The sequence below is a fragment of the Rattus norvegicus genome, chromosome 4, assembly GCF_021556685.1.
Source record: "Rattus norvegicus strain SHRSP/BbbUtx chromosome 4, alternate assembly SHRSP_T2T, whole genome shotgun sequence".
NCBI classification, from domain to species: Eukaryota; Metazoa; Chordata; class Mammalia; order Rodentia; family Muridae; genus Rattus; species Rattus norvegicus.
In genome coordinates, this window is record NC_141537.1 from 37,014,336 (window position 1) to 37,032,040 (window position 17,705).

At 38.6% G+C, this 17,705-nt stretch overlaps 1 protein-coding gene across 1 annotated transcript in view; it reads right to left on the reverse strand.

The window, feature by feature from the left end:
- Col28a1 (collagen type XXVIII alpha 1 chain) overlaps positions 1 to 17,258 on the reverse strand; it is a 165,096-nt gene extending 147,838 nt beyond the window's left edge. The window contains 7 exon segments of the mRNA NM_001431719.1: positions 2,043 to 2,084; positions 3,890 to 3,943; positions 5,321 to 5,377; positions 6,496 to 6,516; positions 12,347 to 12,903; positions 13,388 to 13,548; positions 17,130 to 17,258. Coding sequence (NP_001418648.1) covers positions 2,043 to 2,084; positions 3,890 to 3,943; positions 5,321 to 5,377; positions 6,496 to 6,516; positions 12,347 to 12,903; positions 13,388 to 13,511 — 855 coding nt within the window. The 5' untranslated portion in view covers positions 13,512 to 13,548; positions 17,130 to 17,258.
- Positions 17,259 to 17,705: the final 447 nt, after the last annotated feature.

Below are 17,705 nucleotides of genomic sequence, written 5' to 3' on the forward strand. Positions count from 1 at the left end.
CTCTCAAACTGTTACATTGACTCTTAAACTATAAGCTACTGCTGCTGAATGTTTCCCCAGGGTGGGTTTGAGAGACTGGCTTTGAAATGAGCTAATGCCCTTTAGAATATTCATAAATGTCTGTATCCATCACGGCCCTCCCTTCAAATTCAGGCTGGAATATATAACATCAAGGAAATGAATGGTTCCTCTATCAACCCTAATGAGTCAGTGACCTTTGAGTTATTGACTTTTATCTCATGCTAAGTGAGAAGCCAGCACCTTGGCTGGCTGTCTTCTGAGTCACTCGTGGGAATCCTAAGGAACACTTGCCACTGTGCCGTTCCCATAAGCCCTCTAAGAGGCACAATTCTGGGTATTAAATGGATTGGGAAATTGCCAACTCCAAGAAACAGTAAGTCTTTTCCATCATTATTCTACGACTATATTTTTCAAGGAGAAAATAGGATTGTAAGACTTATTTTACAAGCTGGAGAAACCAGTGGCATAAATGAGCTAATACTGCCATGTGACCATGAATCCTACAAAAATTTTATTCTATCTTGTGTATAACTTTTCCAAATAGAGACTTCAGAGAGGAAAGAATACTTCTTTCTTTCTAATTTAATAGACGCCGAAGAATAGAAAATGAGAGTAGAGTTGGCCAAAGATAAAGTAACAGGGTAGAAATGCTTGTTGACATGAATTGATCGATTGCTAAGATTGTGTTTAAAATTAAAGACAGTTACTTTGGTATTTTCTGCAAAAATTGTCTACATTTATCATAGCAAGAATGTGTAGACTTCCGATCCCAGAACTTCTCTATCCATTGCAACACACAAGCATTTGAAAAGTTTGTTGTTATTTCATTTTGAAAGATGGAAAATTAGGTTTTGGAAGGAGCCTATAGAAATCCGCAGAAACGAGGGACTGCTACCTTCTTCATGGAATGTTCTTATTTTCTCCTGAAAATCTTGGTCATTTTATCTGTTGGACAACTCTTCTGGACTTTGTTTCTTTCTTTTTCTTTTTCCCTTTCGGAGCCTCTTAACCACCACTGGCTTTAAAATATTCCAATTTAAAATACCCAAAATTGCAATGTCAGTCTCTGTCAAGTTTGTTTCTGATTTTCTTATTTCTGCTAATAAAACTTTTCTGATTTCTAGCACTATGATTTCTAGCATATCAAGTTACAGGGTCAAAATAATCATCTTAATTTTCTCTCTCCTGTTTGTCCCCACTCCCAGCTCCTTTCCAACCTAATCTTCCTCACAGCTTTTGAGTTATTCACCTCAGCTCAGGTTTTAAGAGCTCCTTTCCCATCACCTAGGGAAAAAACCAGCATCAGTGGTCTAGAAGACAGCTGAGAAGTAGTTCATCAACAAATCGCACAACTGCGCAGACTCCTGTTGAAAGGATCGAGCTTTCCATCGGATGTTTCCATGGGGTTAATTAAAAACCCCAAGAGACCAGCTCCTGGAAACTCCACATCTGTTATTATTTGCTCAAACCAAGGGGTTAAGCAGAAAGTTGTGGCACAACACAAACATTGTTTTCCACCATAGGTGTTGCTATTTGCTGTCCTCACAGCAATGCGCAAGAAAATATAAAATTGACAATGAACTACTGTTCCATAATTCTTTCCCAAGCCATCTCAAGAAATCAAACAGATGGATAAAGCTGTTTTTGTCAATAGAACCAAATTGGCAAAGGCATAGTTTAGACCATGTAATTCTTATACTTTTAAAATTCTAGCTTTTTTCCTTCCATTAAAAAAAAAAAAAAGACCCACAAGAAATAAAGCAAAGTTCCTTTCTCCTTTGAGCCTTGTAGAAATGTTCAGTTGGGTATTAGGGAATATTTTATGTCCCTTTGTCACTCTGCTGATTAGAATATTTTCTCCTGGAGTTCTACCTCTGAGATCATATCTGCCTGATTGCCTGCCTGCACCCTCAAGAGCAGAGGCAAATGAGAATCCATTTTGCAATTGCACTGCAGTCAAGCCAGTCAGTTGGAGATTCCCAGGGCCATTTGTCAGGAAAGCATATCAATTCTGTACATACCACAGGCCCTCTTTCTCCAGTTTCTCCTTTCTGAGCATCACCCTGCAACAAACAACAAACTCAGTCAAAATTCTTCAGCCCCGCAAGTGATTGATTACTCAATAAAATGTGCTATTCCCAGATAATGGGTTAATCCAATTAGAGAAGAAGCTTAAGCTTTGACCATTGACATTTTCACCATGCAATTTAAGGAAAATAGCAGCTCAGATAAAGTTTGGCCTTTAAGAGTGATCCCAGACTTTCAGGGTGCATAACATTCATAGATTTCTCACAACTTCAGCCACATTCCAGTTTACAACATGGTGTTTTTCTCAAATGTAGTACTGTGTTTTTCTGGAATAGGACACTCTGGCTTTTCTCCAAGAAGCTTTGAATATTTTCTAAAATGTCCCTGAAGAGAGATTGCCTGATTTCAACAAGATTAAGGAAAATAAAACATGGCGCACAAAATTGCAAACCAAATTAATGAAATATGAACATTGGTTTATAGACAAGGTTTTAGCAACAAAAGAAGGTTGTGTTAGCATCAATTGGGACCTACATAGGATAAGTAAAAATAAGAGGGTTTATTTACAGCGTGACCCAAGAAAACTACACAGCCCCTCTCCTCAGCAAGCAGGCTAATGCCAAGAATATTCTCACTCATATAATGATATATATATATACATATATATATTATATTCTCTATAATATTCTTAAAAATGAATATTAAATTCATTAGAAATTTGATTAAATTAAAGTTTGAATGTCTCTTATATACTGCCTAGTTTCTTCCCAAAATGTGGGAGGAAAGTTGTCTTCTTAGCAAAGAGCAAAGGCCTCACCACACAATTATAACTAGTTATTATTTGAACTTGCAGCTTTCATGGCAAGAAAAAAAAAGAAAAGGAAGAGAAAGGAAGGAAATACTTCTTGAAATTCAACACACAGACACACACACACACACACACACACACACACACACACACACACACACACCAAGACTGCATGAACTAGAATTTTCTTTTCTTGAAAAAAAAAATTCTCTGGGTCAGACTTTCTAAAAGTACAAATAGTTATTATTAAAGAGGACCCTTTGTTCACTCAATTTTCTTTTAGTAACTTAATGAAAATCTCTATTTCCTCCTTTATTAACTTGATAGCCTCCTCTCTTTAAAACGGGTGGCTTTATTTGCCTCTTTAATTATTAGAAGCCTGATACTTATCAGGCTGTGTAATGTTTTCCTATCCTTCAGACATTGACTCAGTTAGCTGAATGTGGTGGTTCAAACCTCTAATCCCAGCACTCAGGAGTCTGAGGCAAGAACACTGGGAAGAATTCAAGGTCAGCCTGGGCTTTCGAGTGAGTTCCTGGTCAATCAAGAGTGGCTTAGTTTTACTTAGAGCTTCTATTGATGTGACAAAACTATGATCTAAAGGAACGTGGGGAGGGAAGGGCTTATTCCAATTTACAACTCTCTGTTCATATGCCATCACTGAGGGAATTCTGGGCTAGAATTCAGGGCAGGAGGCAGGAAGTGAAGCAGAAGCTGTGGAGGAAGACTGCTTACTGACTTCCTCCTCACAGCTTGCTCCGACTGCTCTCTTACCTAACTCAGAACCACCTGTCCAGGGGTGGCGCCTGCTGTGGGACTAGCCCACCCACTTGAATCATTAACCAAGAAAGTGCACTACAGACTTGTCTATAGGCAATCGGACGGAGACATTTTTTTTTCAACTGACGTTTCTCTTCCCAGATAAATTTAACTTGTGTCAAGTTGACAAAAACAAACCAAGCCAAACAGGACAGTCTCTAGATAAATATACAAGCTACTTTAGCTTCAAAAAGACCCTGTCTATTAATTTACCGGATTTCCTTTTGGTCCTCGCTCACCTTTGATACCAGGGTTTCCATGGGTACCCTGAAAACGAATGGAGAAAAGATTATATTTACTAAGTATCAGTTTTCTATACTTTTGAATAATTTCTGATCAGCTGCACGAAAAGTAGGAGACCCTGGATCTTTAACCAGGCAAGCTGATATTCTATTCTGTTGCTGGCAGTTGTGCCGAGAACACTGCAAACCTTTCTCCAAATGCAGTCCTGGGTTTAAGCAATAGAGGATAATATTTGTCTTCCCAATTATGATTTCTTTCTCAATTACTTGTCAACCATTTTCCAAACAAAATTAAACTCATTCAAAGACATTTAAAGACTGAATGGATAGAGGTGGGGCTGGGTGGTTTCCGTTCTGGGTTACTGTGGACCACTACTGACACAGCTTGTTTGCCCAAGATCAAAGAGGTTCAAATTGAGGGGACCAGCTCCAGATCCAAGAAAAGGGAACTCTTCAGTTCTGTTCTAAACCCCACCAAAAAACGTCCTTTCCTGAGAACTGGTCTTAAGGGCACCAAATAAAGTGAGGTAAATGACTTACTCCTATGAAGATGAGACAGTACTGTACGGAGTGATGGGACCCATCAGTTAGCTTCCAGTGGTGAGTTCTCCTGCCCACTGTTCAAGGCAGTCTCTTAACGCAGTAAGTTAAACAACAGCTTTATAGGAAAAGAAGGCTAAGGCTTCACTTTAGTTAAGTCAGCTTCGATTGAGTATCATAGCATGTAATAGATACGACTTTGTATTTTGTGAGACATATTTCCACTCTCTAATGCTTTGATTGGTAGAGTTATTTAGAAAACAAAACAAAACCTGTAAAGTCTGAACCTAAGTCACGGGGGAAAACATGTCGCGCCCCCCCACATTCTGAGTGTGTATTCTTGCCAGCGCTTTCAAACACAAACACTACCGCAAAAAAATATCATCCATGCATTTTGTGAAACCTGTTATCCAGGCTTCCGAATTCTTAGACAAGATTTTTGAATCACATAGACAAGTGAACAAGCAGTGGAGATGGTTTCCGACACTATCAGAGTCAAGTCATGACGGTCAGTGCCCCCATTGTTTTTCAGTTGCTAAGTGGTTGCTTCCTTTTTACAGAATTTACCTCAATCCCCAAAGCATCCTAACCAGGTTCTTCCCCACCAAGCTACACGGTGCTGCATCACTGGGTTGCTGAGAAGGATGCGGCTTCCAGAGTGGATGGTACCATTTGTTTCTAGTGAGATAAAACCTCACCTAAATCATAACATTGCATGTTAGCTCTTTCTATGTTCTTGTCTCATCGCGGAGAAATCCTGGCTCTAATTATCAAGTAAAGAAACGACACTGAAAAGCCCCCTCTGAAAATAATTTCATCACTGCCTTTATCGATCCCAAGTTCAACATAGATGTCTACTCACAGGAGGCCCTGGGTCGCCTGGATCTCCCTTCTCACATTCACAGATCTTGTGTTCACACTGAATCAACAAGAAACAGAATATCAATACACAGTGAAACTCAGGATATGCTAGCACGCCAAACCTTAGCCAGCATGAAACTGACTGAAACTCCCTTGAAGGAAGTTTCTCTCTCTATTAAATTACCCAAGGCAAACTCAGAACTCAGAGCCAGCTATTGAAGTAGTATTAAGTTTTGCTGTGGTTAAATGAAATAAATGTTCTACCATGTATTTACCAATGTATTTATAGAAAGAGACTGGTTAAAATAGAAAAACATCTTCTGTGGAATTTTGGATTTTCTATACATTCCCTTTATAACATATCACATCCCAATCATATGTAAATATTAATTTCTCCCTATTCAGCCAAAGAAAATATGATTTGAACCATATTTATGTGAATTTCAAGATGCACGTTTCTCTTTATCTTAACATCTCTGAAAACAGAGTGAGTTGTATGATAGCTGCCTAACACACTCAAACATGACAAAGTCATTGTTTTCTCTGTGTGTCTTCAAAATTAACAGAACACACTTAACAGATGCTGTCCTGTAACCTGTGCTCTGCATGGAACCAAGTGTCTAGTTCAGAAGTCCTTGGCAAGCTCATAACTACTCTTTGTACAATGACCTTTCCAACACATTGCTACTAGCCAGCTTCCTTTGCGATGCACTCTGATTGGTCGCTCTCCACTGGCTCAGTTTTCTTCAAAGTAGGAAAGTAAATGAGCTTCAAGTCCAACCACCAGACGCTAGATTGATGCTGGCCAATACCAAGAGCACCTTTCAAACCAGTGAGTGTTTGATCCATGCTTAGAATAAAAGAACCCATTTCAAATTAGAACTTTTGTCAGTTGGGTCTCATGAATCTCTAAAATGTGTCAAATCACATCCAACATGTTCTAGAAATTTCTAACCTACAGTTGAAATACTGATGCATAAAAAGCAAAGCCATGTGGTTTCCTCAAAGTAATAAAGAGGCATAAAAATAAAACCATGTGGCTTCCTCAAAGTAAAGTAGCTCATTTTCAAAAGAATTTCACACTTTTATTTAGTCACACCTTCTGTGAGTCAAAACATGGGTTTGCTAATCCAGGCTTTTAGAGTAATTCATAGTAATAAGGCATGTGGTGCTTACCTTCCTTTCAAATAAGACATCCTAGAAGGAGAGGAAAAAGAGAATGAAACATTAACTCAATTAATAGCTGAGCTTCCAGCTTCTTATTAGTCTTAATTATTCCCCATGGGATATGCAATTTCCAAGAAGAATAGCAATTCAGCCTTTTTAACCTTGTAAAAGCAATAAAGTCGGCTAGCCAGCCACCCAGGGAGTGCTCTCAGCCATATAATAATAGGAGACATGAGGGGCACTAACATTCAAAATGGCTCTGTGTTTCCTAGGAACTTTATCTTACTGTTGCCTGCGCTCTAGCTTTTGTTCCTTTGATCAGCTCTATTCTCTCTATAATTTATCCCCAAACTTAATTGATTGTAATGAGAAACGTCTCGCTTTTGCTCACAAGGACTTAGAAAAACAAATAATTACGTATTCCCTTGTCTCCAGCCCTATACATGTTTGCATTTGGATTTTGGCATTAAGACACTGATTTGGGAATCATTATCTTATGAAATTATTAGTGCATCTTAGAAAATCATGTTAAAACTCAAAAAATAGAACATTAGAAAGCCTGATGGCATTTTTTCCAGATTATCGGAAACATGGGAGGCCGGGATTCCATTATTGTGATCAGTAGGAGAAAGGATTTTCCACTTAAACTTTCAAGAGCCCTAAATATATATTTTATTTATAAAAGCTCAACATGAGAAAAAGAGATGCAGCCTTCACAACAGTGTTAAATGTAATATTTGTGAAATAATTTTAATAGTGTATAATGATATGTGTTATTTACATAAAAGAAAACTACATTATAACTTGCTACTTAGGAGGAAATAAATGGCAAAAAATATATGTGCCACAACAAAAAGTATTATTATAAAAATAATTATTCATTTTGTTCAGAGAGAGAGAGAGAGAGAGAGAGAGAGAGAGAGAGAACGAACACACACGAACTTCTGGCTTTATGTTAAGGAAATATGACTTAGCTGAGGTCACAACCCTGGGTTGAGTCTCCTGACCATCTTTAGTGGCACCTGTCACTCACCTCAAAGGAGAATTAGACAAAATGTTTTCAACACTTTGCTACATTTATAATTTCCATGCCGCACGCAGCCTATTTTTCATCCCACACAGGCCTCACTGTTGTCTGTAGCTCAGTAGGATGCTCCTGACAAGAGTACTATAGATCTTGTGAGAAGGTAAACATGTGGGACGGAATGTATACTAGAAGAGACAACTAGTCCTTCTTTACATGGACAGACCCATGGCTCCAGCTGCATATGTAGCAGAGGATGACCTTGTTGGGCACCAATGGGAAGAGAAGGCCTTGGTCCTACCAAGGTTGGACCTCCCAGTGCAGGGGAATGTCAGGGCAGGGAGTTGGGAAAGGAGGGTGGATGGGGAGGGGAACACCCTTATAGAAGAAGGGGGTGGGGGAATGAGATAGGGGGCTTATGACCAGGAACCGGGAAAGGGAATAACATTTGAAATGTAAAATTTTAAAAATCCAATAAAAAAGTCATAAATGAAAAAAGAAAGAAAGGAAGGAAGAAAGAAAGAAGTTAAATAGTGTCGTGTGGTTCAGTCTGAAAAGGTAGTTTATATAAAATAATACAGAGAGCTAATGAGAAAGTCAAAGATAAACTAGAACATGTGCCTTTATGGAGGCGGTTGGCCTTTAATTTGCTTCACTGTCTATTTTAAACCATCTTAATACCAAAGAGGGAAGAGATAACAAAATGCCTAAGAGGCTCTAATAATAGGGTCCGAATTTGGATTGAGACTTTGGACTGAGAATTAAGTGTCACCCTGAGTTTTCTTCCTGCTATGTTCACAACTAGCATGTGGTGTTTGAGCAGACACTGCAGGCAATTTTTCCCATATGGAAAGGAGGGAGGCTCTTAACCATGTAGTCTCAGCAGCTTTCAAACTCTGGTACTATATGTTATCTATAGATGTTAAGTGTCTTATCTAGCACCTCAAATTATTTTTATATTCCTGGACACATAAATCCAGCCTGCAAGTATGATTCTTGTTTTTTCAAAAGCAGTAGCCCACAGAGAGAGTGAAAAAAGCAAATGTGCCGAGAGTTGCTGTCCTTCTGGTTGTGCCTACAGAACTAAAGAAATGTTCACCTCCTGTCTATGCTGCCTCAGTGGTGTCTATTCATTTCAGTATTCACTGTAATTCCTAATAGTAAAAAGCTGGATCAATAAATAAAGTCATATTCGACAGTTAAAGTGAGTTCATTGACCTAACAATAATCCATCATGGGTACTTCAAAAAAAAAAAAAAAAGAAACTTGGGCACCCTCCACATGAATGTGTATACATCTGACATATACACACACATGAAAAATATTTAAAATATACATCAACAGAATCTTTCCCTTGGAAGAAGAAGAAGAAGAAAAACATTGAGAGAGTTCAGGGAGTGCAACATGATAAGCTCTAGTAGTCTAGATCAAACTATAAACTTTGAAAAGCACTAAACCCAAAAGAGTCTAGTTTTGACATTGTTGCAAAATTTTTACAATAAGTAATATATTTATCATTTTATGTGGGTTTTTTATTTGAAATGGTCTTATGTGTAGCCCAAGCAGGCTAGAATTCATTGTGTAGCCCAGAGTGACCTCAAAGCCATGACAATCTTTCCTTAATATCCCACGTGCTAGGACTACAGCCGTGAGCCACACCACATGTGGCTCCTGACACTCCTGATATTACTAAATTTTAAATTTATTCTTTCACCATATTTGTGCCTTTTTTTCAGCTCTCCCTTTGAAAATTTAGTTTTATTTTCAGTGTATTTCTCTTTAGTACCTTAAAAACGTAAATGACAATTTTTGTTATTCATTTGTTTTTACATTTTCTAGAACTTATTATATTTCTATAGAAACAGAAAGGGACCCAACACTCATAATAGATAAGATTGTTTCAAACAAAGAACAAAACTTCATCCCTAAGGACACTTACAGTCAGAAGCTTTGGGACTTGGGACAACACACTGAAAGCAGTGTAGGAAGTCTTACGCCAGGACAGTGGGAGTCAGTAATAGTTTCTTGGAATAGGTGGAGCTTTCTGGGTGATTCTGAAGAAAGGAATGAAAGGGACCAACTAACGCCCAGATGGTATGCTGCTCCATATGTCAAAGTTTGTTGGGGGAAAAAGTCATAAAGACTAGTGTGGGCAATAAGACAAAGACAGCAGTGAGAAGGGATATTCCAAGGGAGAGGACAGAAGGGTCCAGTGGATATAGCTGGCTGCCTGAGAAGTAGGAATTTCATCCATGATGAGGAGGTGGGCTATGAGAACAAATAGGAAAGCATGCAGTCACAGGGGATGGGAGTCTTCAAAGGTCATCTACAAAGTTCAGTCAGAGTTATGGCTTATAAGTCCAGTTGAAATTTGAATTTCAGTGACAAGAATAAATAGAGAAATGTCCCCACTGAAATAAAAGAAGTACACTGTGTCAGTGGGTTCTGATTTGTGTAATGGGATAGAGGTCAAAATAGAAGGCTGGAGGGGATCAGCTAATGTTGTGAATGGGTGCGAGGCCAGTGCTATAAAAGGTGATAGAGGAAACACAAAGAACTGACAGAGTTATTAATATATGGGGTTATTAATATATGGGGTGGGAGGGAAGGCCAGCAAGCTCCGGAATAACAACAAAAGCCTTTGCAATTTAACTTAGGAGCAAAATTGCCACTACAAAATCTGAAAAGGAATAGAAATAAACATTTAAAAAAAAAAAAACAATGAAGCCTGGAACAAAATAGGAAGCAACCACAAGTAGTGAAGAAAAAGCATATGATTCCATGATTCTAAAGATGGCATAGAAATGCCAGGTGAATCCCTTGCATGGTAAAGAGAGGAACTTAAATTTGTGTTTTCTAAGAACGTCCAGAAAGAGAAAATTTAATTTGCCTCAGCCTTTACTTCTGGATTTTTAAATATTATTTTTATACTGTCTTATTCTTCTAAAGGACTAACTGATGTATCAAGAACATTAGATTGAATTTGTTTCACATGTAAATTATAATAAACTTAACCATAAGACACTCTGCACATTTCCTTCAATAGGAATCACTACATCCTCTCTGATAATTTAGAGCTGAAAGGTTTCTTCTAAAGAGCTCTTACATGATACTTCCTAAGAAAGGTACTAAGGGATTTGTCTTTTTCAGTTTGGTTCCTGAAAAGAAGATCTACTTATTCTGGACACTTGTGCCCATTAAATCCAACTAAATTGATCATTGCAATAAAAATGAGTAGTCTGCTGATCTCCCCAACATAACCCAAATTCATTTCGAAATTAGTACTTTCAGTAAAAGGAATGAAACACATATGGGTACATAGGATATGGGTTTACTTCTGTAACTGAAGTGTGCAGTAACCCAGAGTGATGAAAACCAGATCAGTAGCTCTTGGGTCGGGGGTGCAGGGAGCAATCACAAGGAAGTTTGAGTAGTTTGTATAAGTGATGGAAATTTCTACATTCTAATTGTGTTGATGGTTACATGACTGTGTGTACCTGTCACAACTCATGGAATTGTGTACTTTAAGTAACACATTTCTGTTCTTAAATCATGCATATTTTAAGGGCCTAACCACATAAGAATTTCAATATAGAAAGTTAAAATGTCAACTAACAATGCAATGAGCACAGATTAAATGGGGAATTTTCCCAAGGATCTGGTAAAGAATCGGGTCCTGCTTTATAGAGAGGGGCAATAAATGGTGGTATGGCTTTCTTTCAAATGCTCTGGACCTGAAATGCATCTGGAAAGCACTATGTCTCTGTAAGGAGAGGGTTATCCCAGAAGTGACATCTGAACAAACATGCAAGAAGTCACAGGGTGCTGACGAAGTAGAGTCTCATTGATCGTCTTCTGTTTCCCCAGAAACAGTCCTCACCCCAGTCTACTGCCAAGAGCCTCTGTCCTCAGTTGGGTAGGAATCTCAGCAAGGGTGTATCTAGAGGGAGCAGCAACATCCTTTGCCTGAACATCTGGGCAAGCAAGGAGCTGCCCACTCTGTGCCTTCTGGAGTCAGTTCTAGAGTCAGCTCTCCTCATACTAGAGATGATGAGGGGCAAGAAATGACAAGCCACTAGAGGTTCACCTTCCCGGGATTCCCTTTTGTACTCGATGGACAGCTGAGAGGTATGGATGCCTTGAACAAAGGGCACAGGCAGGGTTAGGTATTGTCCTAGCGCCTTAAGGTTCACGTGAAATGCTTGCTCCCAATGAGACTCATCTGTGAACTGTAGGCTGGACAGTAATCTCTGACTCCAGTCTACATAGGCTCAATCCTATTAAGGATCACTCACAATTAGTTAACCAAAATAGTTTCTTCCTTTCTTGGGTTGCTTTGTCAGGCAATAGGAAAAGTAATATAAGGCTTGTAACATATAAGAAATAAAAAACAAAAAGAAGTAAATTGCGAGTCTGAATTTTTAAGTGATATGATATGGAAATGGGTAAGACAGTCAAAGGTAATCATGCACATGGGAGGTAAGAAAGGACAAAGTTAAAACAAATAATGCAGACACAAACTGATAACCAAATGAATGTAAGTCAATAATTTACATGATTTTAGGATAAGTGAACAGTGGGTATAGGGTTTGCTTTAAAATTAATCTTTCCCAAATCCTCAGGGTGTGATAAAGTTAGGGATGCAGTCTCAAGAGAACAAACTCCACACATCCCCAATAGATTGTCAAGGTAGTGGAAAGAAAATCCAGAAAGAATCACGTTCTGCAATCCAACGGGAATCCTACTTTGTTAATGTTTTGTATCTACACTTAACTAACCACGGTATGACTATACAGCAAGATATATATATATTTTTTCAACCCTCTAGATACCTACCAGGCGTCCCCGAATTTTGTCTACAAGTGTTGGATCACTTAATAGTAGAACAGGTTCATTGGAAGAGTCCCCAGATATCAAACGAAGTTTGGCTTCATTGACCACAGTGGAAAGTCCAACAGTGATAAATGATATTCCCGAAATTCTAGCATCTTCAGAAATACTTTGGACATCTGGACTCTTGGGATGATCAATGCCATCAGTCATCAGCAGAGCCACTTTCACGCCATCTTTACGTCCTTCTTTTTTAAGTAGCCTTGTGGCATTGGAGATGGCATAGTAAGAAAAGGTACCTTGCCCAATTAAATTCAAAGACTTGACCCGCTGCTTAAATGTCCGGAGATCCTTCCAAGAGGAAAATGGTGGATCAATCTGTACCGAACTGCTAAACTGAAGGGCTGCCAGCTTGATGTCATATCTTAATGAGTGACCAGGAGTCAACTGGAAAAGCTTCTCGCTCAAGCTGTCCACAAAATCTTTCTGATTATCAAAGAGCACAATTTTAGAGCTTTCAGAGCTGTCCAAGATAAAGACAACATCTATGAAGCAAATGGCATCTGAAAGAGAACACAAAGATTATGCCACTTAAAGCATAAATAAATAAAGTATAACCTGTTTTTTAAATTAAACAAATACTAGGCAAAGGTGTCAAAAGGTAAATCAAAATCATTCTAACACTTGGGTTATGTCATATTAGTAACTTGAAACCAAATGAGATGAGTGTAGACTCATCATAGGAATAATAACATGAAACTTAATTCAAAAATAGAGTTGAACATGAATTCTAGATTGGTTTCTTAATAGCTGATTTGTCTCTGGCCTTAAGGTCTCTAATTTACAAGTGGAGTTCAAATGAAATAATAAATGCATAAGTGCTCTAAATTCTCTGAGATGATCTAAATGTACAGGGCTTATTGGTACAGTGATAATAAGTTTATCAAGCAGAACAGCTACACATGATTTGCTATTTAAACCAAACACTATTTTAAAATGTTATGTTAGTGATTTCACAGGCTAAAATGAAAACTTTCTTTTCTTTACCCTGAAAGTCATTTTTCCTTGCAAGTATGTTTGGCTTTGGTCCTTTCTTTCTTTGTCCATATACTGCTTGAGTCATAAAAGCTGGCAAAAGCAGGAGACAGAAGGCAACGTCTCTTTTCCTCATTATGGTAGTTGGTAAAAATTCATCTGCCTGGTAACACCTTGAAATGGAAAATTCAGTTATAAATACTTCCACAAAAGGTAATATTTACCTTTTTACTTTTATTGAAAGTGATTTTTTTCCTCATTTCTTGATGACAATTTCTACCCCCTCCATTCCTCCCAGCCCTTCCCCATCTCCCCTCCCATCCAGATCCATCCCCTTTCTATCTCTCATTAGAAAACAAAGAGATGGGCTGAAGAGATGGTTCAGTGGTTAAAGGCACTGACTACTTTTCCAATGATTCTGAGTTCAACTCCCAGCAACCACATGGTAACTCACAACCATCTGTAATGGGATCCAATGCCCTCTTCTGGTGTGTCTGAAGAGAGTGGCAGTGTAAATGAATAAATAAATCTTAAAAAAGAAAAGAAAAAGAAAACAAACAGGTTTCTAAGGGATTGTAACATGATGTGATAAAACAAGAACTGACACATTAGAATTGGACAAAACAGACCAGGAAGAGACTCATTTGCACACTCAAGACTCCCATAAAAACACTAAACTGGAAGCTATAATATATATATATATATATATATATATATATATATATATACACACACACACACACACACACACACACACAAGTTACCTGTCCGGTGTGAGAGAGAGAGGGAGAGAAAGACAGAGACAGAGAGACAGAGACAGAGAGAGACAGAGAGAATAAGCTAAATAATTAATTAATTTAAAATAAATAAATAGGTCCAAACTTGTAGAGTCAAAAGTTGTCATATGAGCCAACAACATAGTTCAGGGAGTTAAGCAACTTGCTACCAAGCATGGTGAGTTTGAGTTTGGTTCTCCACGACCCACACAGTGTAAGGAGAGAGCTATCTTTTTTTTTTTTTTTTTTTCTGGAGCTGAGGACCGAACCCAGGGCCTTGAGCTTGCTAGGCAAGCGCTCTACCACTGAGCTAAATCTCCAACCCAAGAGCTATTTTTAGAAAGCTACACACACACATACACACACACACACACACACACACACACACACACACACACACATACACACACACACATTTCAAATAAGCTACTCACACTGAGATTTTTAAAGTTGCTAACCTAAGCAAGTCATAATACCATGACTAACCATTTCTTAGTAAATATCCACTTATATTCAAATGGTTATATTTAAGCAGCATGAATCTCTTCCTATATTATGGAGAGCCGGGAGTAAGGAATGTCATTGGTCAATTTCTCAGTCCCACACTGTTTCGGGACTATGGCTCCATCCCGGTACCTGCTTTGTCATTTCCAGATCCTTCAGAGTGAATCCAGAGGACTGTATGTTTGTTACGTTCATTTTCTTTATTAGCAAATCCTACTCTTCTTGGGTCATACAGAACCACACTACCTTTCAGTCTTTCTATGATGCATGCAGCCCCAATGAGTTCAAAAGTCAAGTTAGAATAAGACTATTCCTCAGCTTCCCTAACTCCTCTCTCGTCTCTACTCTTGCTTTGGAAAGTTTGTCTTCATCGGGTTTAAAGGTAGAACTGATATCTACTGAACAAGTAATATTAGACAACAAAAAAACACTAGATTTGCTTAAAGGCGACTTCCAAACAAAATGGGGCAAGACTTGAGGTCAGAGGCCTCCCCCTTTAACCCAGTGAAACTAATTTTTCCTTGGTAAACAATGAAAACTCTAATTCAATATTAAAATTCTCAGTTCAATATGCCCAGCTGCACACACAGTGATGTTTAAACCCACAGAATTCCCGGACAAAAGATGGCTGATATGTTGCTAGCTCAGGAGACCCAAGGGAACAGGAACAAAAGGTTTATTTAGAATTGACAATCCGCATGGTTTTGAGCGCTTGCCTCTTTCAGCTGCATTAACTCCAGGAGGTCTGGAAAAGAAGTCACATTTTCCTCCTCCTTTGGCACCTTGCCTTCAGAAAATGTGAACTGGAAATTCATGACCACGGTCTTTCCAGACTCTCAATAGAGGGCGGGAATACATGCAAAGACAGTGATGGGTGAGCTGGGAGACTGACTTCTTTCAGACAGGCAGATGGATTAAACCCCTGCAAAGAAGCAAGACTGTTTGGATGGCGATAACGCCGACTGCTGGCTTCAGGCCACTGTTTCTTCCTCAAATAGCAGACAGCAGGAAGTTTATTAACAGAATTTCGCTCCGGTGCGAACAAGCACCTGTGCTGGCCCATGTACCGCGAGCAATCAGCTAAATGTCAACCAAGCTTCAGACCAGGTATACTGACTAGGATGTGAAGACAGTGGGTTGTCGAAGCAAAACCAAAAACCCAAACCCCGCTAGAACTGTGCTAAGGAAATAGAACACAGAAATGGCTCCTCTGTTTTAACCAAGGAGATCATGAAAGAACTACTTCTTCAATTCTGAAGCTTAGCGTAAAGATAGAGTCCTGTAGACACACACAACTGCTACGTCATTTTCAGAGAGGAAAACAAGTAATTAATGGTATACAGGTGTTTCCTTTCTTGCACCCATATCAGGAGAAACGTCTCAGGCCTTCTGGACCTCTGAGACTCGGAGGAAGAGACAAGAGGAATTTGGAACCATGGGCTTCAAATAATGCCTTATCCTCCCTTAAAACAGAGAACTGAACAGATAGTTTTCTTGCCTTGGAGATCGGAATTTAATCCTCCTGTGGATAATAGTCACTGAGGCCAGTCAAGCAGGGCAATCATCACAATATCTTTGTGTTGTGTTTTCTTCTGAGGCTCCTGACTAGGTGCCTGGGGCAAAGACTTTTGATTCCCCGTGGGGTCTGCGGGATATCCTTCCTGCTTTGTCTTTCTTCCTCTAGCCTTTACATCCTCTTATCTGCCTGAACTCCCTCACTCTGTTAGTTTGACACGGTGAGGGCCCACCCACTTCTAATCGCTTTCAGAAGGTCCTAAAGCCCGAGTTCTTAATAGCTCTTATCTTTCAGAAAGATGTACAGATGATTTGAAGAGCTAGAAAACGCAGTTAGTTAAATTAAAAGAAATATAAACCTCTATGTTAACACTGGCTAAATTTTATTTAAAATGCAGCTCCCTTTCCAAATGCTATATTTTAAAATTTTGCCTAAAACTTATTTCAAGTCCTTATCAGGGGTCAATATATTCAAGAGACATTATGTTTTATAATTTTTCAAAAATAAACCAGTTTTTGTAGATTTTAGTAATTTTACCTCAGCATTTGCATTTTCCTGGTTTCTCCATGAAGACAAAATGGTTGGATATTCTTTATTCAAATTTCCAAATTAGCCAAATGCTAAAATGTCCTAAAATTAATCCTGAATTGTAGAAATCCACTTCAAATTTTTAAAAAGTTCCCCAAAAGTTATTAACATTATCATGATACAGTTTAGTAGCTTGTGAATTTAGAATAAAATTTGCAAAATGAAAAGTTAAATACCTTTAACATTCAGTTTTAAACTTCCATATCTAGCAATTATTCATGTTTACCTAACAATTGGTTTTGAGTCCAGCAGAAGACAGAGTTTTCAATAAGCTTCCTTCACATCACGACAAGAACATCAGCCATTTATCCCTGCACAGTTCCTAGATGGTCCTGAGTCTAGGAATTAAATCTGAGCAGCTCTGTCTTACCTTAGGAAGTCTGTCAGACAGGAAAGAGAACAGTGCAGCAGATGCCCACAGCAAGGACAATTATTAGTTAGCTATTAGATATTGTTCTGTGCTCTGGGAAATAATTGTCTTTGCTTTTGAAGTTTTGGCATTCTCTTATTCTTGTTTACTAGAGTGGTCAGGCATCTGGCCAAGGTGCAAGATCTGGGTGGGATCAGTAAGCAACTTAAAGGAGCAGCGTCCCTTTAGAATAAGTCTGTGTTTTCCAGACTACCGTTCTGAAAAAAAAGAAAAAAAATTAAAAAGAAACGGAGCAGATTTTCTAAGTTGTGAGCATAGACAAACAATCTGCCTGCCTTTCTCTCCAGAGATCCTCGCTTTGATGTCCGTCTTTCTCTTTGCCACGGGTTTGCTTTAACTCCTGAAGACACTAGTTAGACGAGTTAGACTAGTACTGTGAAGGCATATAAGTGACTTAGAAATCTTTTAAAGAAAATGAGCAGATTAATAATAATTCTTGACGTTGAATGATGAGCACGTGGCTGTCAGTCACTGTAATCTTTCTACTTCTGATTCCTGAAACATTTTTATAAAAGA